Raw genomic sequence first — 16,315 nt, 5'->3', positions numbered from 1 at the left:
TTTTATAGTATTTTAGTAATATCTGTTTTTGCAGATATTCGATTGCATAGTACTGCAATTTTTTCAAACAGGTTATAGACTATGAAGTATACATATTCTGATGAAAAACCAATTACTCAGTGCTATTCATCTGTCAATCTGTGAGACGTAAGTGACGCATTGTAACGGTTCTATAATAAAACAAATTAAGTAAAATGGTATGTATTTAATGAAATGTAGTTACAGATATAAAAATTCGTCTTAACGTTTTCCAAAAGCTTTTCTGCTGTCCTTTCCTCCTCTGTTGAACTTTTGTCCACCTTTCGTTTTACTTTGCCTTTTCTTAACATTTGTCCTAGAATTGATACAATACATGTATTTAGAATTATACATGGGAATACATAACATTTTATTATAAATATTGAGACAGTATACTTACTCATAACGCATTCTCTTTACAGCCTTTTTACTTGTATCCGTTAAGTCGGCAACAAATGAAGATTTTGTTCGTTTCGTACCAACTGAAATATATTAATATTATATTAAAAGTAACATTAAACTTTTATATACAAAATTGAGATTTTGTTATAATATACCTCTTTTATTAGTTACAGATCTATTATCATCTATAACGGCTCGAATCTTCTTCTGTTTATTTCTCTTTTTAGCTAATCTTGCTTGGTAGGCTGCAATCTTGTCTAATTCATTTCTTGCTCTATCTTCAGCTGTTTCTTTTTTCGGTTCTTTGGGTACTTTCTTCTTCTTCTCTTCAACAATATTCCTGGGCTCTCTACTTTGCTTCTTGTTGGTTTTATTCTTCGGCTCTTTTTCCGTTAATGACAATTTTTCTAAATGGGTTGTTTATTTTATTATTATATTCAGAAAAAAAAATAATTCAACATTTTTCAACAAGTCTATAAACTACAATGATTTGTACGACAAACCTTTTTCTTCTTTCCTCTCTCTTTGAGTTTGGAACCAACTTCTTTGTTCACCTTTATCCTTATCATGTTTAAGTAATTTCTCAACACGATTTGTTTGATTTTCTATTTTAGCCAATTCTCTTTCGTTCCTTTCTTCCTCTAATATCTTCTCTACATCAGGTTCAAGTGATTGTAATTTCTTATTATACTTTTCAATAATGTCTGGTGGTATTATTCGATTTTTTACTGGATTTTTAGCGTTTTTAATAATATCTTTAACTAAAGAACGTTCTTGTTCCCCAGCCAATGATACTGACACACCCACTCGACCAGCTCTAGCAGTTCTTCCAACTCTGGTAAATAAATCATATCATAACTACTTTATTCATATTATTCACGCAAGCATATGTATATATATATAAACAATATGTGAATACCTATGAATATAATGTTGCATAGTAGCTGGCATAACAAAATTAATTACTGTTTTCACACCACTAATATCTAAACCTCTTGCAGCAACATCTGTTGCTAATAAAATGTCAATTTCCTCATTTTTAAATTTTCTTAAATTTTCTAAACGCTGCGGTTGTGTAAGATTGCCATGAAGTTCTTGAACCTACAATGTAAAACAGTCAAACATCTATAATACAATTATTTAAAAATAAATCGAAATCCATTTCATGTACCTTTACACCCAATAATCCCAAGAGAATGTGGAGTCTGTGGGCTTGTTTCTTTGTCTGTACAAAAACCATGGCATGATCGTGGAAAGTTCGACAAATTAGAGCAGCCAAAATTGCCTCACGATCTCCTTCTCTTTCTTTTCGAATTCTACATGTTAAATAATTGTTATGTTTAGTGAACTACATCTATTTACAATATAAAATACAAGTATCATTTGATTTTATTACCGAATAAATTCCTGACGCAAGTTAAAAGCAACATCCTGATTACTATCTACAAATACTTTCACTGGTTTATCTAATGACACAGCAGCTAAATCTTTTACTTCTTCTGTCATAGTAGCAGAGAATAAAATGGTCTGCCTAGTTCTTGCACATTGACTTACTATGTACTTCATTTGTTCGGCAAAGTATTCATCTAACATCCTAAAATAAAAATTATACAAAAATTTCAATTTTACTACAAAATGATCACAAGATAAACATTTGCCTTCATTTACCTGTCAGCTTCATCTAGTATAAGTACTTCGATGCTATCTAGTGAAAAAGTAGGTGTATTTTTTATATGATCAATTAATCTACCAGGTGTAGCTATTACAATATCTGGATTCTTTCTCAATACAGTTTCCTATTTAAACGAAAAAGTGTTTAAGGAACGTTCTCATATTTCAGGTGTGAAAATTACTTATATATTTTCAGACCAATCTGTAATTAATTACTTACTTGCACTTTTACATCTAGACCACCAACAGACAAGCCTACTTCAACTGTTGTAAACTGAGACAATTGCTTGGTGACTTGATACACCTGGACACCAAGTTCTCTTGTTGGTACTAATACAAGAACTCTAGTAACAGCTGGCCCATCTATAGGCCTATACAATAATCTTTCTAGAGTTGGAAGCATATAAGCTGCAGTTTTTCCAGTACCTGTAGCTGCACATCCACATATATCTCTTCCCAATAATGCAACTGGAATAGTAGAAGCTTGAATAGGTGTTGGATGTACAAAATTCATAGCGGTTACAGCCTGCAATAATGTATACATATAATTAATTATTAAGAATGAATACACTGAGCTCTGGTTTTTATTTCAAGAACAATATAAATGTACCTTTAATAAAGGTCGTGATAAATTCATTTGGTAAAAGGTTGCATATGGTTCAGAGTTAGAGTACTCCTCAAAATTAAGTGTTTCTTCATCATCATCATCTTTAATAGTCTTTTTCTTTTTACCTTTCTTCTCTCTGGTTTTAAATACATCTATCATAAAATATAGAACAGTATTTAAACATAAAATTATACAAGATATTAAAAATCTAGTTATACCTTTCTTAAGTTCATCTTCTGACAAAGAAATGTCACTGTTATCTTCATCCCTAGTTTTAGATGAATCTTCAACAGAATTTTCATTCTCATCCTGAAAATAAAACATATAGAAAACATGTAAACGTATAAAAGGGACTTTGATTAAATCATTAAATTAAAGATTACAGAAATCATATCTACACAGGTATTGTCATTAATAACCTAAATAATAATAAATAACGTAACAAATCTAAATTTTCGATTAACCTATCACACATACCTCATTCGCTGTTTCTTTTCTAATCTTTTTAATTTTGTCATCGAGCTTTGTCTTTGCTTTCCGTTTAATGTACTTGCTCAGATCATTCCATGTGTCTTTATTATACTCCGAAATATCGTTTATAAACTGAAAATTACTGTCGAAATCTTTATTTTTCTTTCGACTTTGTTTCCGTGGCTGAAACTACAATAACAATAAATTGATAAAGACATACGAATATTTGACAGTAACAAATTGATTATAATTTTGTCTGTTTCTACTAAAAATTATAAAATAATATCTTACATCATCTTCTATATCAGAATTTTCAGAATAATCTGGGATGTCTTCGTCATCTTGGATAGTTTTAATTAAATCACAATTGTTATCCATTTTTCATTACAAATATAATACAATTATATCAAATTCTATACATGAAACCACATGGGCACAGTACGTAAACACGTGTTCTATACCTGTGCGTACGCTATAGTGCATGTGCATACATAATCTGTAATAAGTCATCCAACTTTTATAAATTAACCTTGTTTGAAATAGTGCATAATAAAATTATGCACTACGATAATTTCTATTAAAGTTTTTTTAATCTGTTATTTCTAAAAATCAGCACTATATGGTTGATGCGTTTCGTTAGAGGGTAGATATAGACATTATCTTTGCTCTGATTGGGTGATGATCCATTGTGGATGGATGCATAGTAAAATGGTGAGGCATGCACGCCTGCTTAGGGAGTAAAAAAAGTGTTTGGAGTATAGGTGCCCCATAACTATAATATGCATTGTTACGTTATCACGTTTCATGAGCGACGCGAACATAGGCACTTGTTTATATTACGACCACGCTACTAGACTATACGTTTCAATTTATGGCGGCAGGAGGGAAGTTTGAATGTATATACAAATTTATATCGCATATTTATATAGAGACATTGTATCGCCCGAGAGGAATAACTGAGAATATGTAAAGAGACAATGAGAGAGTTCCCACGAAGTTCATCGTCAAGCCTTCGCTTTCTTTAGCAAGACTAATCGAGGAATATAGACAATGTCACGTTGGCTCTCGTAAGATCCTCTACAATGTTGCACAAACTAAACGAGTCACAGTAACAAATCCGGACCGCTAAAGTGTTGCACGTCGAAAACCTTTAGTTAGGGACTTCTCGGAACTCTCCCTGACCTCTCTCTCTCTCTCTCACGCTGTCCTTAAACCGAGGTCTTCGCGCGCGGCATACCCCACTCCGTTCGTTTCGGCGGGCTTTTTGCCCCTGCGCGCTCGACCGTCGCGCACTCCCAGCCGCACGCGCACCGCCGAACCACCAATCACCACCAATCTGCAACCAGAAGATGAGCCATCCGACGAATCAGCATCCAGCTAGAGGACCCCAATTTTCCTATTGGACAAGGGAGGAAGAACCAGAAGGAACGCAGGAATAAAACTTGCTTTCCTCGGGAAAATACAGACAGACTTTATTCGACAGTCAAAGAAAGTAGATCATAGAGCTCTATCAATAAAGTACCAGTTTTTGCTTAAAATATTCAAAGTTGTACAACTCTCTACAACCTTTCACGAGCAGAGCGGTTCAGCGCTCCACGGGCAACCGAACCACATCAAATTCCCTACATCCAGACAATTCAAACCGTAACAGCATGTATGTTGATTTTGAATTTGTCTAGAACCTGAAATGGTCCTACATATGTACGTAAATACGTATTGTACATTGTCTCTCTATGATCTGGTCCTACAGCTTTTATATACGTATATATACATGTCATGTATACAAATTTATGCCTTTTCATTGTGTCATAGGTACTGTATTGAATTCACAAGTTGTTGACACTGTTATTGCTGGACCACGTGATAAGAATTGCACAACAACCCGTTACATCATGTGAAAAACTCAAATAAATTTGCGCCAAATACGCGACGCAAACTAACCTGTCACAATTATCGCAAAACAATGTTAAATTAAATATTGTAGTAGGAATTTTATAGAATGCTTGAGGGTCCGAGACAATGATGATTAGGAACAAAACAGAGAATGTGACTAACTCAAAATAGCAAAGTTTGATATCCACCAAAAGCTGTCATACTTTAAAACGGATTCTCGATATCTATTTTGAGTATACGCAATGTGTTAATCGTTTATTTATATCGCTACCGTAGTGCATTTTCAGCTGACCGGTCACTGTGCACAATACCCAAATTGTTAAAAGTAAAATGTTGAATTAAATTTCCATTATTAATGTGCCATCTATAAAACATGGACGAAATCTGGTTTCATTTATCAAATCAATTTGAAACCCTTCAGGTAACTACTCACATCAAGAAATTTAACATCCTTTAGTACATCTATTACAATTTGCATAGTAAACAATTTTTTATGTTTAACAACATTATTATTGTACTAACATTAAACAGACTAAGTATACTTTATTATATAATAATCAAGGATTTGTTGGACAGAATATCCAAAACATTTTTTCTGTATTATAAATATTTCTTTTTTACTGTCTTAAAAAATTGACCTTCAACAGTTTCTCTTTCAAATTTCTTTTTACTATCTCAAAAAATATTTGAAAGAGAAACTGTTAAAGGTCAATTGGTAGATCTATACTGGAATAAAAATACAGACAATATTTAAGTATAATTTGTATAGGATCCTTTTTAACATTATGTCACATATTTTATGGAAGGTTCACACATATGGAGTTATTCGACAAGGGCAGCAATGGATCACAGATTGGCTGATACAGGCACGTCAATTTATTTATGAATTAAACAGTCATCACAATATACAAACTGTGAAAGAAATAATACAATCAATACTTAGTTGGTTTGAAAAAGCCTGGGAAGAAATACAGTTTCAGTATTATAACACACACTTTAATGTTAAATTATTTTACAGAAATTTGTGCAACAATGAAGGTATAGCAATAATTTAAGAAGAGGAATCTACTTTTAAGTATGTAGTGGTATTAATTAATAGTAATCTATTTTTATTTACTTTCTTTAGTGTCAAAAAGAGAGCTAGCATATTGTTTGACTGGTTTAATCGTGGGTACTTTACTTGGTTATTATATTGGAACTAATTTCGGATACAGTACGCATCACTTGCATCATATAAAAGCTATAATATGTCACCAGTTCATTGGTATTGAGGTATTCAATTATTTAATTTAAAAATGAACTTTGTGTTTAAATTTCAGTTAAAAGTTTGTTTAATAGTTTTCATAATAAACATCAAGCTCGATATATGTTAATAATCAATACAAATTTTACAGGGTGTATCTATGATACACGATTCAGAAATGCCCATGACTCAACGACCAAATGAATTATTGATACAAGTTAAAGCAGCTTCTGTTAATATTGTTGATACAAAGATTTGTTATGGATATTCTAAAATTTATAGAAGACTGCTTAATTCTGGAGTATGATATTATCTTTGCTTTAGGTGAGCATTCTCACATTAAAAATATATTAATATCTGTTTGTTTTTCAGAAACACAGAGAATTGCCAATTACATTAGGAAGAGATTGTACAGGCATAGTGGTAGATATTGGACAGAGTGTTATTAATTTTGATATTGGAGACGAAGTATTCTTAGCTGTTCCTTCATGGGCGCCTGGTACAATGGCAGAATACATAGTTGTCCCAGAAACTCGAGTAGTTAAGCGGCCTAAACGGTTTCCTTTCGAAGCATCTGCTAGTCTTCCATACAATGGGTGTTTGGCATGGGATGCTTTGGTTAATAGATCTACGATTCGCGAGGGCAATGCAAAAGGGAAACGGTTCGTATGATTTTAAATAGAAATACTATACGTTATCCTCAGTATGAAAAACAAAAATTATTTTTTAGAGTACTCATATATGGTGGAAATACTCCAGTTGGTTGTGTCTTAACTCAACTGGTTAAATTATGGGGAGGTCATGTATGTACAATATGTAGACCAAGTGCTATTCCTATATCAAAGGCTTTGGGAGCAGATGACGTTATAATATTAAATGACTCAGGTCTAGAAAAAGAGTTACAATTATATGATAAGTATGAATATGTTTCTCAAACATTTATTTAGGAAAGAGTTACATGCTATATACTAAAGTAATGATATTTTAGATATGATACCATTTTTTATACTGGAGGTCAACCAGTAGATGAACGTATTTTAAAGCAACGATTAGTGCCTTATGGTTCCTATGTATCTACGACCCCTGAACAATTAACTTCTGATTCGTTAGGTTTTGTATGTGGCAGCATATTTGCTGGCTGGGTGCGGATAAAGTTAATTATACAGGTAAGAAGAAACATGAAAGGCAGTTGAATCTGATATTGTAGTCATTAATTACTCTTTATTACTTTACCTTGCAGTATATGTTTGGTTTTAACATGCAGCAATGGAAAGAAGGTTCGAAATTAAATGTAACATACTTACAAGCACTGAGTGATTTAGTTGATGCCGATCAGTTGCAATTGGTTGTAGACAGAGTATATGGACCACATAACATTGAACAAGCACTACAGCATGTATTAGATCCTGATGCTATTGGCAGTACCATAATAACATTTCAGTGACGACTGAATGTTTTTAATGTACAGAAATTTATGTACACCAATAGATGACACATCTACAATTTCTAACAAAAAAACGTAATGTAAATATTGACAGTAGCTCCAAAGCCAACTGCCATTCAATGCAAAATTCAATTCCACACAACTTACAAATATATAGTTAATAAATGTGGTGCTGAAATCAAGACTGAACAAACAATTTTAATAAAAATGATGTCATTAATTGCAATTTCTATGATTTAAAATTCTTATCTGCTTATACATCTATATAAAATGAGGTAAATAAAAAAGAAATAAATAGTTGTATAACAGACTAACTGGCAAATACTAGTTACTATATATATATAAATATATATAAAATCAAAGATGTTATTTAAAAATGTATGATCTATTTTATCAAATAAATATAAAGATGCATAAATATGTTTCAGTTACAATACATCTAAATGTAAACAAACTTAAATTCCTTGTAATATTTCCTGTACTGAATAGTGTAAATAATTCGAGACGTAAATTAAGAGATATACAAGCGATTCAAAATGTTTGAATGTATATTATCAGCGACTGTGCATTATTTTGGCCTGCCGCGTGATTTTCCAGTCGCGCCTTTCTTAGCTTTCTTTGCAGCTCCCTTCGTTTCTTCCACCTATTTTGAAATACAATGTAGACATAAAAATTTACACAAAAGTGGAGGATAGAATTTTTAAATAGAAGCTAGTATATAAACGATAAAAAATGGAAGAATTTTACTTACTTTGCGCTTTGCAGAGTTAGGATTTGAATTTGGCAAAACCTTGAAAAAAGTATCTAATCTACCCTGAGTAGAAGTATTCCTTGCTTTATGTAATTTCTTTGCTCCACTTCTTACTCTGTCCTCACTGAATTGTTTATCCCCACATAAGTATTTAACTAGTCCTTCTTCATCTGGTTCGGACCATTTTAACTAAGAACAATAGAAGCATATATTAATGTATTAGTAGTATAAAAGCAAATATTGCATAAATTAAAATACAGCATCTCTTTCCTCACTGTTTGCATGACAACGAAAAATAAAACACGATAATATGCAACAAATAGACTCTAGAAGTATTTTACTTAGTATATGTATTGTATTTCTTTACATCAATTTCATCAGGATCGATCACTTCAGGCTTCTGGAATAATATTCGAGCTTGTTTATAATTCCAATCTTCAGGAGCCGAAAATTTTTTCGAGTCCAAATTTTCAATAATTTTCTCAAGTGATCTGTGTGTCTTGATCAATTCAATTGCTCTTTTTGGACCAATTCCTTTAATGCTGTTTGTGTAATCACAACCCAACATAATGCACAAATCAATGAACTATTAACAAATAGCATATTAAATGAAACTCGTATTGATACATTATATAATGATAAAAGTGTAAAGACTACGTACTTCATCATGATTTAATTCAAGACCTTCTAATACTTTATCAAAATGAAATTCTTGTACAGGCATTTTTCTAGCTTCACTGAATGTTAATCGACGAAGTAGAACATTGCATCCGAAAGTAAGTGCATCCATATCTTCTGTTGCTGTTGCATAAACTTTACCAGCCTTGACTAAAGCAGCACATTGTGCTTCCGCTTCACAGGGTGCCTATACAAAAACATATATATTAATATATACTTTAGGAATATTATAAAATTTTTGTCTTACTTACCTCAATATATGGAATACCCATTAATTTCAATAAATGTTTAGCTTCATTTGCATGTTCTTTTGTGACTTTTACTAATCGTCTGTTAAACTTCTCGATATCTTCCACATTTCCTTAGAGAATAAATTAAAAGAAACTTAAAAGTAATATAAACGAAAAGAATAGGGTAACTACTTAAATAATCTTTATAATTACCAGCTTCTTCTGCAGCTTGCAAAAGTTTTTGTGCTTCATCTCTCCTTTCTGCACGCTTAGCTAATTCATCACCTTTCAAGTTTGGAGGTTTCCCATCAAATACATATACAGGTTTTACACCATTTTCTACCAAGCGTATTGTTCGATAAAATGTACCCATTAAATGACTATGAATGTAATAATATGTAAAGATAAATTATAAAACAATCAGCTTCAAGAATGAAATAGAACACATTATAAATATATATGTACCTTGTTGTTTCTCCATCTACTGTAGTAAGTTGAGCACCCTCACTCCGAACGGCAATAAGAAATTGGTATAAACACATAGATGCATCTACAGCAACTTTACGACCTGAAAAACATTTTTCACGTAAAAATGACAATGATCTCGTTCATTGAAGTGCTATGAAACATACCAAAATAATGTTTTAATTCTCGTTCTTTAATAGAATTTGGTGCAACATCAGCAACCAGTTTTGCTAAACCTAGAATACCCATGGTAACAGAAACAAAACTATCGAATTATAGCTGCCCTATGTAATAATTAAGTAACGTCGGAACGTTTCACAAGAGCCGTGTATCGTGACCAAGCGTTCGCGCCAATTTAGTACTGTGTCCAGAATTACCAACTTAAATTTTTGTTTTTAACAATTAGCTTATTGTTTATTATTTATTCTATATTATAATTTTAATTTTTTTATATTATACAGTATATAAGAAATTTTTATTTAATATGTCTATCCCAGTCCTTTCTTTAACATAGTTCACTCTTTGCGTAGTCTATTTTCCTGCGAACCTTGATTGCATGTGGTATGTACTGATCATACAACATAGATACACACATACAAATATATAAGGGACAAATGAGCTTATAACGAAAAAACAATAATATTTTGTTGCAAAAACAATATATTTGAAGTGATTTCTAATAAAAACTATGTTTACATTTAATTTAGATTACTGACAAGTGTTTTGATATATTACGTCGTATGTAAGTAACCTTTATTATTATATTATTACTTAACCTAAATGTGTCATGCTGTACGTGCGCAAGAGCTAATATAATTATACTGTAATTCAAGTATATACAAATTTGTCATTGCTAATCTTCAAGCTAATTTGTAACAATGATATCAAAATACAAGGGCGTCATTTGTGCTTTTGGGAAATATATGCAGGTAATTTGATTCTTGTTATTGAATCTAATATAAACAATTGATCTTTAAAGTATGATTTTTAAGATGCATGATCTTTAAAAAAATTTCTTTTCCAGAATAATCAGCATTTAATCTTAGGATCAGTTAGCTATCCATCTTACAATTTTCAACAATTTAGGAATATAACTAAACATTGGAATCCAAAGTTCCGTAAAGAAAGGAGAGAAAAATTTATTAAAGTAGAACTTCCAGACTTTCAAAATAAGGATGATGATGGCACAATAGCAAAAGAACAATTTCGAGCAAGAATGAAAAAGTTAGGTTTGGTACCTCAAAGAAAGTGGTCTGAAAGGCCAGTCCTCATTACTAGTACACCTTCTATATTTGAACCATACGTTGTACCAGAGGGTGATGGAAAATATTCTAGTATCACAAAAGAGGTACATAAGTTATGCAAACTTATTATTGTATTATATTGTAATCTGGAAATTATAGACAATCATTTTACATCTAATGTTTAGGGAGCAAAACAAAAAATGGAATTCATTGAAAAGAAGAGTAAATCTTATATGGCTATTAGGAAAATAAAATCATATCTTGATGATTTTACAACAGATACATTTATAGATGAAGCATTGGAGATATATAAGAAAGCACATAATGCATTGGCTACGTGAGTGTTTGGTAGAAAAGTTAATTTACAGAATGATAACAATAATTTTTGTGGAATAATAATTTTATTTTCAGCAAAAACAAGGATGATTTAATACAATATGTTACAGAGACTGCATATTCTGTAAGTTTTATATATTTGAATATTTTATAGTTGAATATACTGTTAACATTTAATACTAAAAACATATTGGTAAACTCTGTCTAATTGTAGAAAATGTTGCATAACATAGAGGACAAAACAATTGTTTGGAAATTCTTGGAATCTTTAGAACCAGCACGTATTGTTCACGCAAGATGTACACATATAATAAAACAGGATAATACGTTTGCGCAAGTTACAGTTCGGTTTCACAGTCAGCAGGTTCAATAGAAATCTTTTTTTATGGACTCCGTTCTTTTTGTACTGTTTCATACAAGGTAAATCTTTTCAGATTTTGTGCATTTATGACAGATTTGGACGGCTGTTAAAGGGTAGCGAAATGTTAAGGAAAGATGTTCTTGACTATATAGTATTTGAAAGGCATTTGTCTAATGAATATGGCACTTGGCGATTACACGCAAAGATCGTGCCAAGCTGGCTGCCACCAGAAGAAATAGCAGCTAAAACGTATACATTATCAACAAAGGAAGGAGATAATTTAGCAGCTAAAGATGCTGAGGAGTCTGTCGCTGTAACAGTTCAGCAGTAAAAGATGATGAGCAAACGACACGATTTTATAATTGGCATCGACCTTATTGTTGATGTTTTGAACAGACTGGTAGCAAATAAAACATTGTTAGATCAATCTCGCGGAGTTGAATTTTTTACCATAGCAACGCTCATTATTAGATTATTTGTTACCGATTATATTTAATTGTTCAATACTTCAACACTGTCTTTCATGATCAATATCGGCCACCGCACATGATATGTTTAAAGTTACGTTAAAAAAAAGTAATATGGAAAATTACTTTTCTTATCGCTGGTATCACCAGACTACATTTCACTATGTATTCATAATATCAATCAATATCATATTCTTAAAAGCTTTCAGCCAAACCATTTCAAAGTTCTAAATCTCAATAAATACTGCAGGACAGGCTCTGAAACAAGTATATTGTGTGTGCTGGTTTCGCAAATTCAACGTCTAATTAAACGTTATCATTATTGTAAATGTTTCGATCTTGAACTGATAAGTTCCTCGGTCACGGAAGCGTAAGACCGGAATTCAGGTCATCTGGATGTTTACGTTGCGACGTAAACTCGTATCACGATCGAAATTAATCATTTTCTACAATATATTCGTGGGGTTGTTTCTTTAGTCAAACATTTTATAGATATTATTTTGTCATTTATTATTATTATCTAATATTATTTTCAATATTATTATAATTTTATAAATTATGGAAAATGCGTAAAATTCGCCATTTTAAAGATGTTTCCTTATTGTTTTAAAAGGTTCCTGTTTCAGTAAAAAATGTGTTATTTATTTTACAAGACACCCGTAATATATTTAAAAATACATGTAACGTGGAATTATTTAATTGTCGTTACTTTTTACGTTGGAACGTAATTTGTTCGAGTATGAGAATAATGATCGAGGTTAACATACCTCCGAGCAATATCATGATAACTAAATACACCTGGTCTAGGGTGATTCCTTCGGGTTCACGCGTATTATCCTCTACGGTGTTATGGTGCCACTTATGCAGTATCCTGCTCCGGATGCCGCTTTCAAATAATTTCAATAATCTGTAGAACGTAAATGATACAGCGATTTCATAAAATTACAAAACTCATCATTCAATTATTTACCCGTGGTTGATGAGATTGCTGTCTTTGTACCGCTTCGCGATTCCGGATATTATGTCTGTATGCGTAACTGGTCCTATAGGTTTTAGATTACACCTGTAGCTTTTGGGAACGAATGTTTCTTCGTCGAATAGATAGGCGCATACTAATTCCTTCGAGCACAGTGTTTTGTATAGTTCAGTAATATTGTCCACAGTAAAATATCTTTGCTTGAGACTCTTACTTGAATGAGAAGGAATAGCAGACGCCTGGCAACATATGTATATGTGTACATGTGATATAAAAGAAACCTCTTTTGGCGATACAAATATTGAAAATGGCTATCGAAATAGCTCATACCTGCAGTGCTTTATGTACAACAGATTCTTTCACAGTAACAATATTGTATTGTGTATCTTCCAGTAAAGATGTTATGCTATCGAAAGGCATGTCTATCCCCGTCCGCGACAAGTAGCCAATTACAAGCGCGTTGAACGACGCGGTAAGTAGCAAAGCAAATATAGCTATCGAATATTCGATTATCCTGGAACTATTACTAGTAGCACCTGTATCGTGATCTGTGAAATAATGTTATAAGTACAGGGCGAATTTTATGCATTTCTGTAAAAAATAAACAGACGAAATACAAAACAGTGAAGTTATTGCAGGCAAGTTTAAGAACATTGTTGCATTATTTTCGACTTATTGAAATCTGAGATAACCGAAAATAATGTATTTATCCATTTCCGGTTTTTTTAAAGAAAGGCAGTACAGTTATAAAGATTTTTCGTTTTACATGAAAATTAAATAGTTACAATTTATGCTCGCGTTTTGTAGTTCGTTCTTACTTTGAGAGCATACGAAGCTAAAACTGTAGAAGAAATAATCAAGCATGCTCTGTCTCATGTTCTGTCGTCGGATTTCCGTCTCAACCGTACGAAAGACGTAAGCGCATACACTTAACAGTATGTAAGTTCCCAAGATCGTGATCCAGACTTTCTTCGAGAATAGTAGCAACACCCAAGCGGTAATATGTTTAGGGACTGCTTTCAGGTAAATGTAAACGCTAAACGGAGGTTGAAAATATTGAAGAAAACGTGAATGTACAAAATTAGTTCGTCTTTAGAAATTTGACTTTGAAGAAGTAATAAGAATCTTTGTAACTAGTACGAAATTATTGATTAAATATTTAAGAATCTACTATCGTTAGAGCAATAATTATAATTAAATAATTCGAATTTAAACTGATTGCTACGATTTTATGAATGTATCGAAAATTTTAATAATTATAGGTTTAGTCATAGCTCTGATAACTTGCCTAGGTTTTTTCAATGGAAACGTATTATAAGCTATGAGAGATCTGTTGTAAGATGATTCAATCCTCCCTACGATGTCCGTTTGATTTAATTGAAGCATCCTTAATAAACCAGTAAACTCTCCATTATCAGTTAGTCCTCCTACATACTTATCTTTCGATACGATCGGTTTCAACCTAGAACAATAGATTATTATATTATTATGTACAATTGTAAATTATTATTATTTTGACATTCTTCTTATTTAAACAATATTACGTGAAATTTAAATATTCCGCTAAAGTAGTCCATATGTCGCCGATATAACCGGAAAGTGTTCCTGTCTCATCAACAGTGATGACCCTCGGTACCTGGTAAGAAAATACCATCCCAATTAAAGTCCACCCTGTGTACGAGTTAGCGAAGCAGTAGAACAGAAAAAATATATAGATATATAAAATTCCATTTCATTAACTCTTAACGTGCTTTGTCGATCCTGATCCTATTGAAATTATTTTTAAAATCATTATTTCTTTTGCAAATAAGTTCTAATCATGGCAGTCGCGAAGATAATTTTACGGCAACGGATTAATGAAATGTTGTTCCTAAGATTTTGTAACTTTAATAGGCATGTTTTATCGAAAAAAAGAAATAAATAGCTTGAACAAATTTCATTCAGTATTATTACATCGTAATAGGCGAATCTAAAAACTCTTCCATGGAAGTTGGCTGTGCTTAAATTAGGTCTGTTGTTGTACAAAAGTGCAAAATTTGGTATGTTGGCAACGAATTCGAATTTTTGCGTTTCCTTACTCCACACCACATCACGCAATGATTGCACAGGCGTCAGTAGATCGCAGACAACTGCGAGCAATAGCAGCTGTTTGATCACGCCATGGTTTTTTAAGTTTTCGGAACCGGAGGTGCTCAGTCGCAGCTGCTTCTGCATTGTTGACACTGAAATAAACTATCACGACGACAATGACGAGATGTTTTACGGTTTTGGCAATGTCAATCAATATTATCCCTTCGCACTCGAAACTATTCGAACTTTAAAATTTCAAAATGTTCTTTTCGATCTAGAGATTTAAAAATCCATACGATTTAATACATTGCATGTATAAAACATTGATCCTCTTAGCTTATATAACATTTCCATTTCTAACGGTGTTTCAAATTTAATCGAATTATTATATTCTGTAAATTAGATTTTACCAGTTTCGATGCGTTATGCGACGACGGATCCACTTTTTCAAACCTTTCCAACCCCAGCTGAACACGTTTAGCGGTTTCAACAAATGTAAATCGAACAGAAACTGAGGTAAAACTGTCGCGCGTGTTAGATTTTTATTAGTTCAGTGACTAGTTAGGCGTTATCGCGATGCTAAATGTCCTGATGTTACATCGATAAATCTTACTGCAACGGCTTCGCAAGATCGGAGTTGTGATTATCGTAACGTTTACATTTCGCAGCATAATCTTCTATCACAATCGAAACAAATTATTTTCTAATATGTATTCGTTGAATCGTGATCTTCACCTAACCGTGTTATAGATCTAAATCCGGGGACAGTACATTTTTCTAGTTAAATGTATCGAAATTTAAATTAGAACTGCGGCTTCCTATGAAACAGAAGTTATTATTATTATTACATTTATTGTTATTATTATTATTATTATAATTATTTTTTTTTTATTATTATGACTACAAGTTATACGAGTTATGAATACGTGTGAAGTTCATCTTTTTCAAAGATGGTGGAAATCCCTCTTCCCGGTTCGAGGGAACATAA

At 32.2% G+C, this 16,315-nt stretch overlaps 5 protein-coding genes across 7 annotated transcripts; 2 read left to right on the top strand and 3 right to left on the bottom strand.

Annotated features, from left to right (window-relative positions):
* Positions 1–72: 72 nt before the first annotated feature.
* Rs1 (Dead-box helicase Rs1) lies at positions 73–3,749 on the bottom strand. The gene is made up of 14 exons (XM_078180589.1): positions 3,461–3,749; positions 3,176–3,358; positions 2,917–3,007; positions 2,702–2,850; positions 2,312–2,617; positions 2,089–2,216; positions 1,817–2,014; positions 1,592–1,736; positions 1,340–1,521; positions 924–1,255; positions 576–827; positions 419–500; positions 246–334; positions 73–170 (listed from the first exon to the last, which is right to left on the bottom strand). Exons 1-14 carry the CDS (start codon positions 3,545–3,547, stop codon positions 127–129), a joined length of 2,268 nt encoding a protein of 755 aa, XP_078036715.1. The 5' UTR covers positions 3,548–3,749; the 3' UTR covers positions 73–126.
* A 1,099-nt stretch (positions 3,750–4,848) lies between these two features.
* Positions 4,849–8,187, top strand: LOC144469841 (NAD(P)H oxidoreductase RTN4IP1, mitochondrial). The gene is made up of 9 exons (XM_078180519.1): positions 4,849–4,870; positions 4,982–5,483; positions 5,869–6,100; positions 6,189–6,334; positions 6,457–6,606; positions 6,678–6,967; positions 7,036–7,221; positions 7,294–7,471; positions 7,546–8,187. The coding sequence occupies exons 2-9, from the start codon at positions 5,436–5,438 to the stop codon at positions 7,747–7,749; spliced, it is 1,434 nt and encodes a 477-aa protein (XP_078036645.1). The 5' UTR covers positions 4,849–4,870; positions 4,982–5,435; the 3' UTR covers positions 7,750–8,187.
* Positions 8,154–10,236, bottom strand: Fen1 (Flap structure-specific endonuclease 1). Its single transcript, XM_078180523.1, has 8 exons — positions 10,041–10,236; positions 9,874–9,976; positions 9,622–9,788; positions 9,430–9,539; positions 9,162–9,365; positions 8,868–9,086; positions 8,501–8,689; positions 8,154–8,392 (listed from the first exon to the last, which is right to left on the bottom strand). The coding sequence occupies exons 1-8, from the start codon at positions 10,120–10,122 to the stop codon at positions 8,318–8,320; spliced, it is 1,149 nt and encodes a 382-aa protein (XP_078036649.1). The 5' UTR covers positions 10,123–10,236; the 3' UTR covers positions 8,154–8,317.
* Positions 10,237–10,302: 66 nt separating this feature from the next.
* On the top strand, positions 10,303–12,241 carry Mrpl45 (mitochondrial ribosomal protein L45). Its single transcript, XM_078180524.1, has 7 exons — positions 10,303–10,434; positions 10,581–10,802; positions 10,898–11,221; positions 11,303–11,454; positions 11,529–11,577; positions 11,668–11,817; positions 11,888–12,241. The coding sequence occupies exons 2-7, from the start codon at positions 10,752–10,754 to the stop codon at positions 12,143–12,145; spliced, it is 984 nt and encodes a 327-aa protein (XP_078036650.1). The 5' UTR covers positions 10,303–10,434; positions 10,581–10,751; the 3' UTR covers positions 12,146–12,241.
* A 147-nt stretch (positions 12,242–12,388) lies between these two features.
* On the bottom strand, positions 12,389–16,071 carry LOC144469842 (putative glutamate receptor). 3 transcript variants are annotated; one of them, XM_078180522.1, is made up of 8 exons: positions 15,211–16,071; positions 14,802–14,893; positions 14,546–14,719; positions 14,076–14,293; positions 13,588–13,805; positions 13,252–13,496; positions 13,049–13,188; positions 12,389–12,898 (listed from the first exon to the last, which is right to left on the bottom strand). In XM_078180522.1, the coding sequence occupies exons 1-8, from the start codon at positions 15,469–15,471 to the stop codon at positions 12,888–12,890; spliced, it is 1,359 nt and encodes a 452-aa protein (XP_078036648.1). In that variant the 5' UTR covers positions 15,472–16,071; the 3' UTR covers positions 12,389–12,887. The 3 variants fall into 3 exon arrangements, with proteins under 3 accessions (XP_078036648.1, XP_078036647.1, XP_078036646.1); XM_078180521.1 differs by having other exon boundaries at positions 12,389–13,188; positions 15,211–15,489; positions 15,738–16,071; XM_078180520.1 differs by having other exon boundaries at positions 12,389–13,188.
* Between the last annotated feature and the right edge of the window lie 244 nt (positions 16,072–16,315).

Source organism: Augochlora pura, chromosome 5 (genome assembly GCF_028453695.1).
Source record: "Augochlora pura isolate Apur16 chromosome 5, APUR_v2.2.1, whole genome shotgun sequence".
Taxonomy (NCBI): Eukaryota; Metazoa; Arthropoda; class Insecta; order Hymenoptera; family Halictidae; genus Augochlora; species Augochlora pura.
The sequence above is the reverse complement of the archived record's forward strand: the minus strand, read 5'-3'. Positions and strand labels throughout refer to the sequence as shown.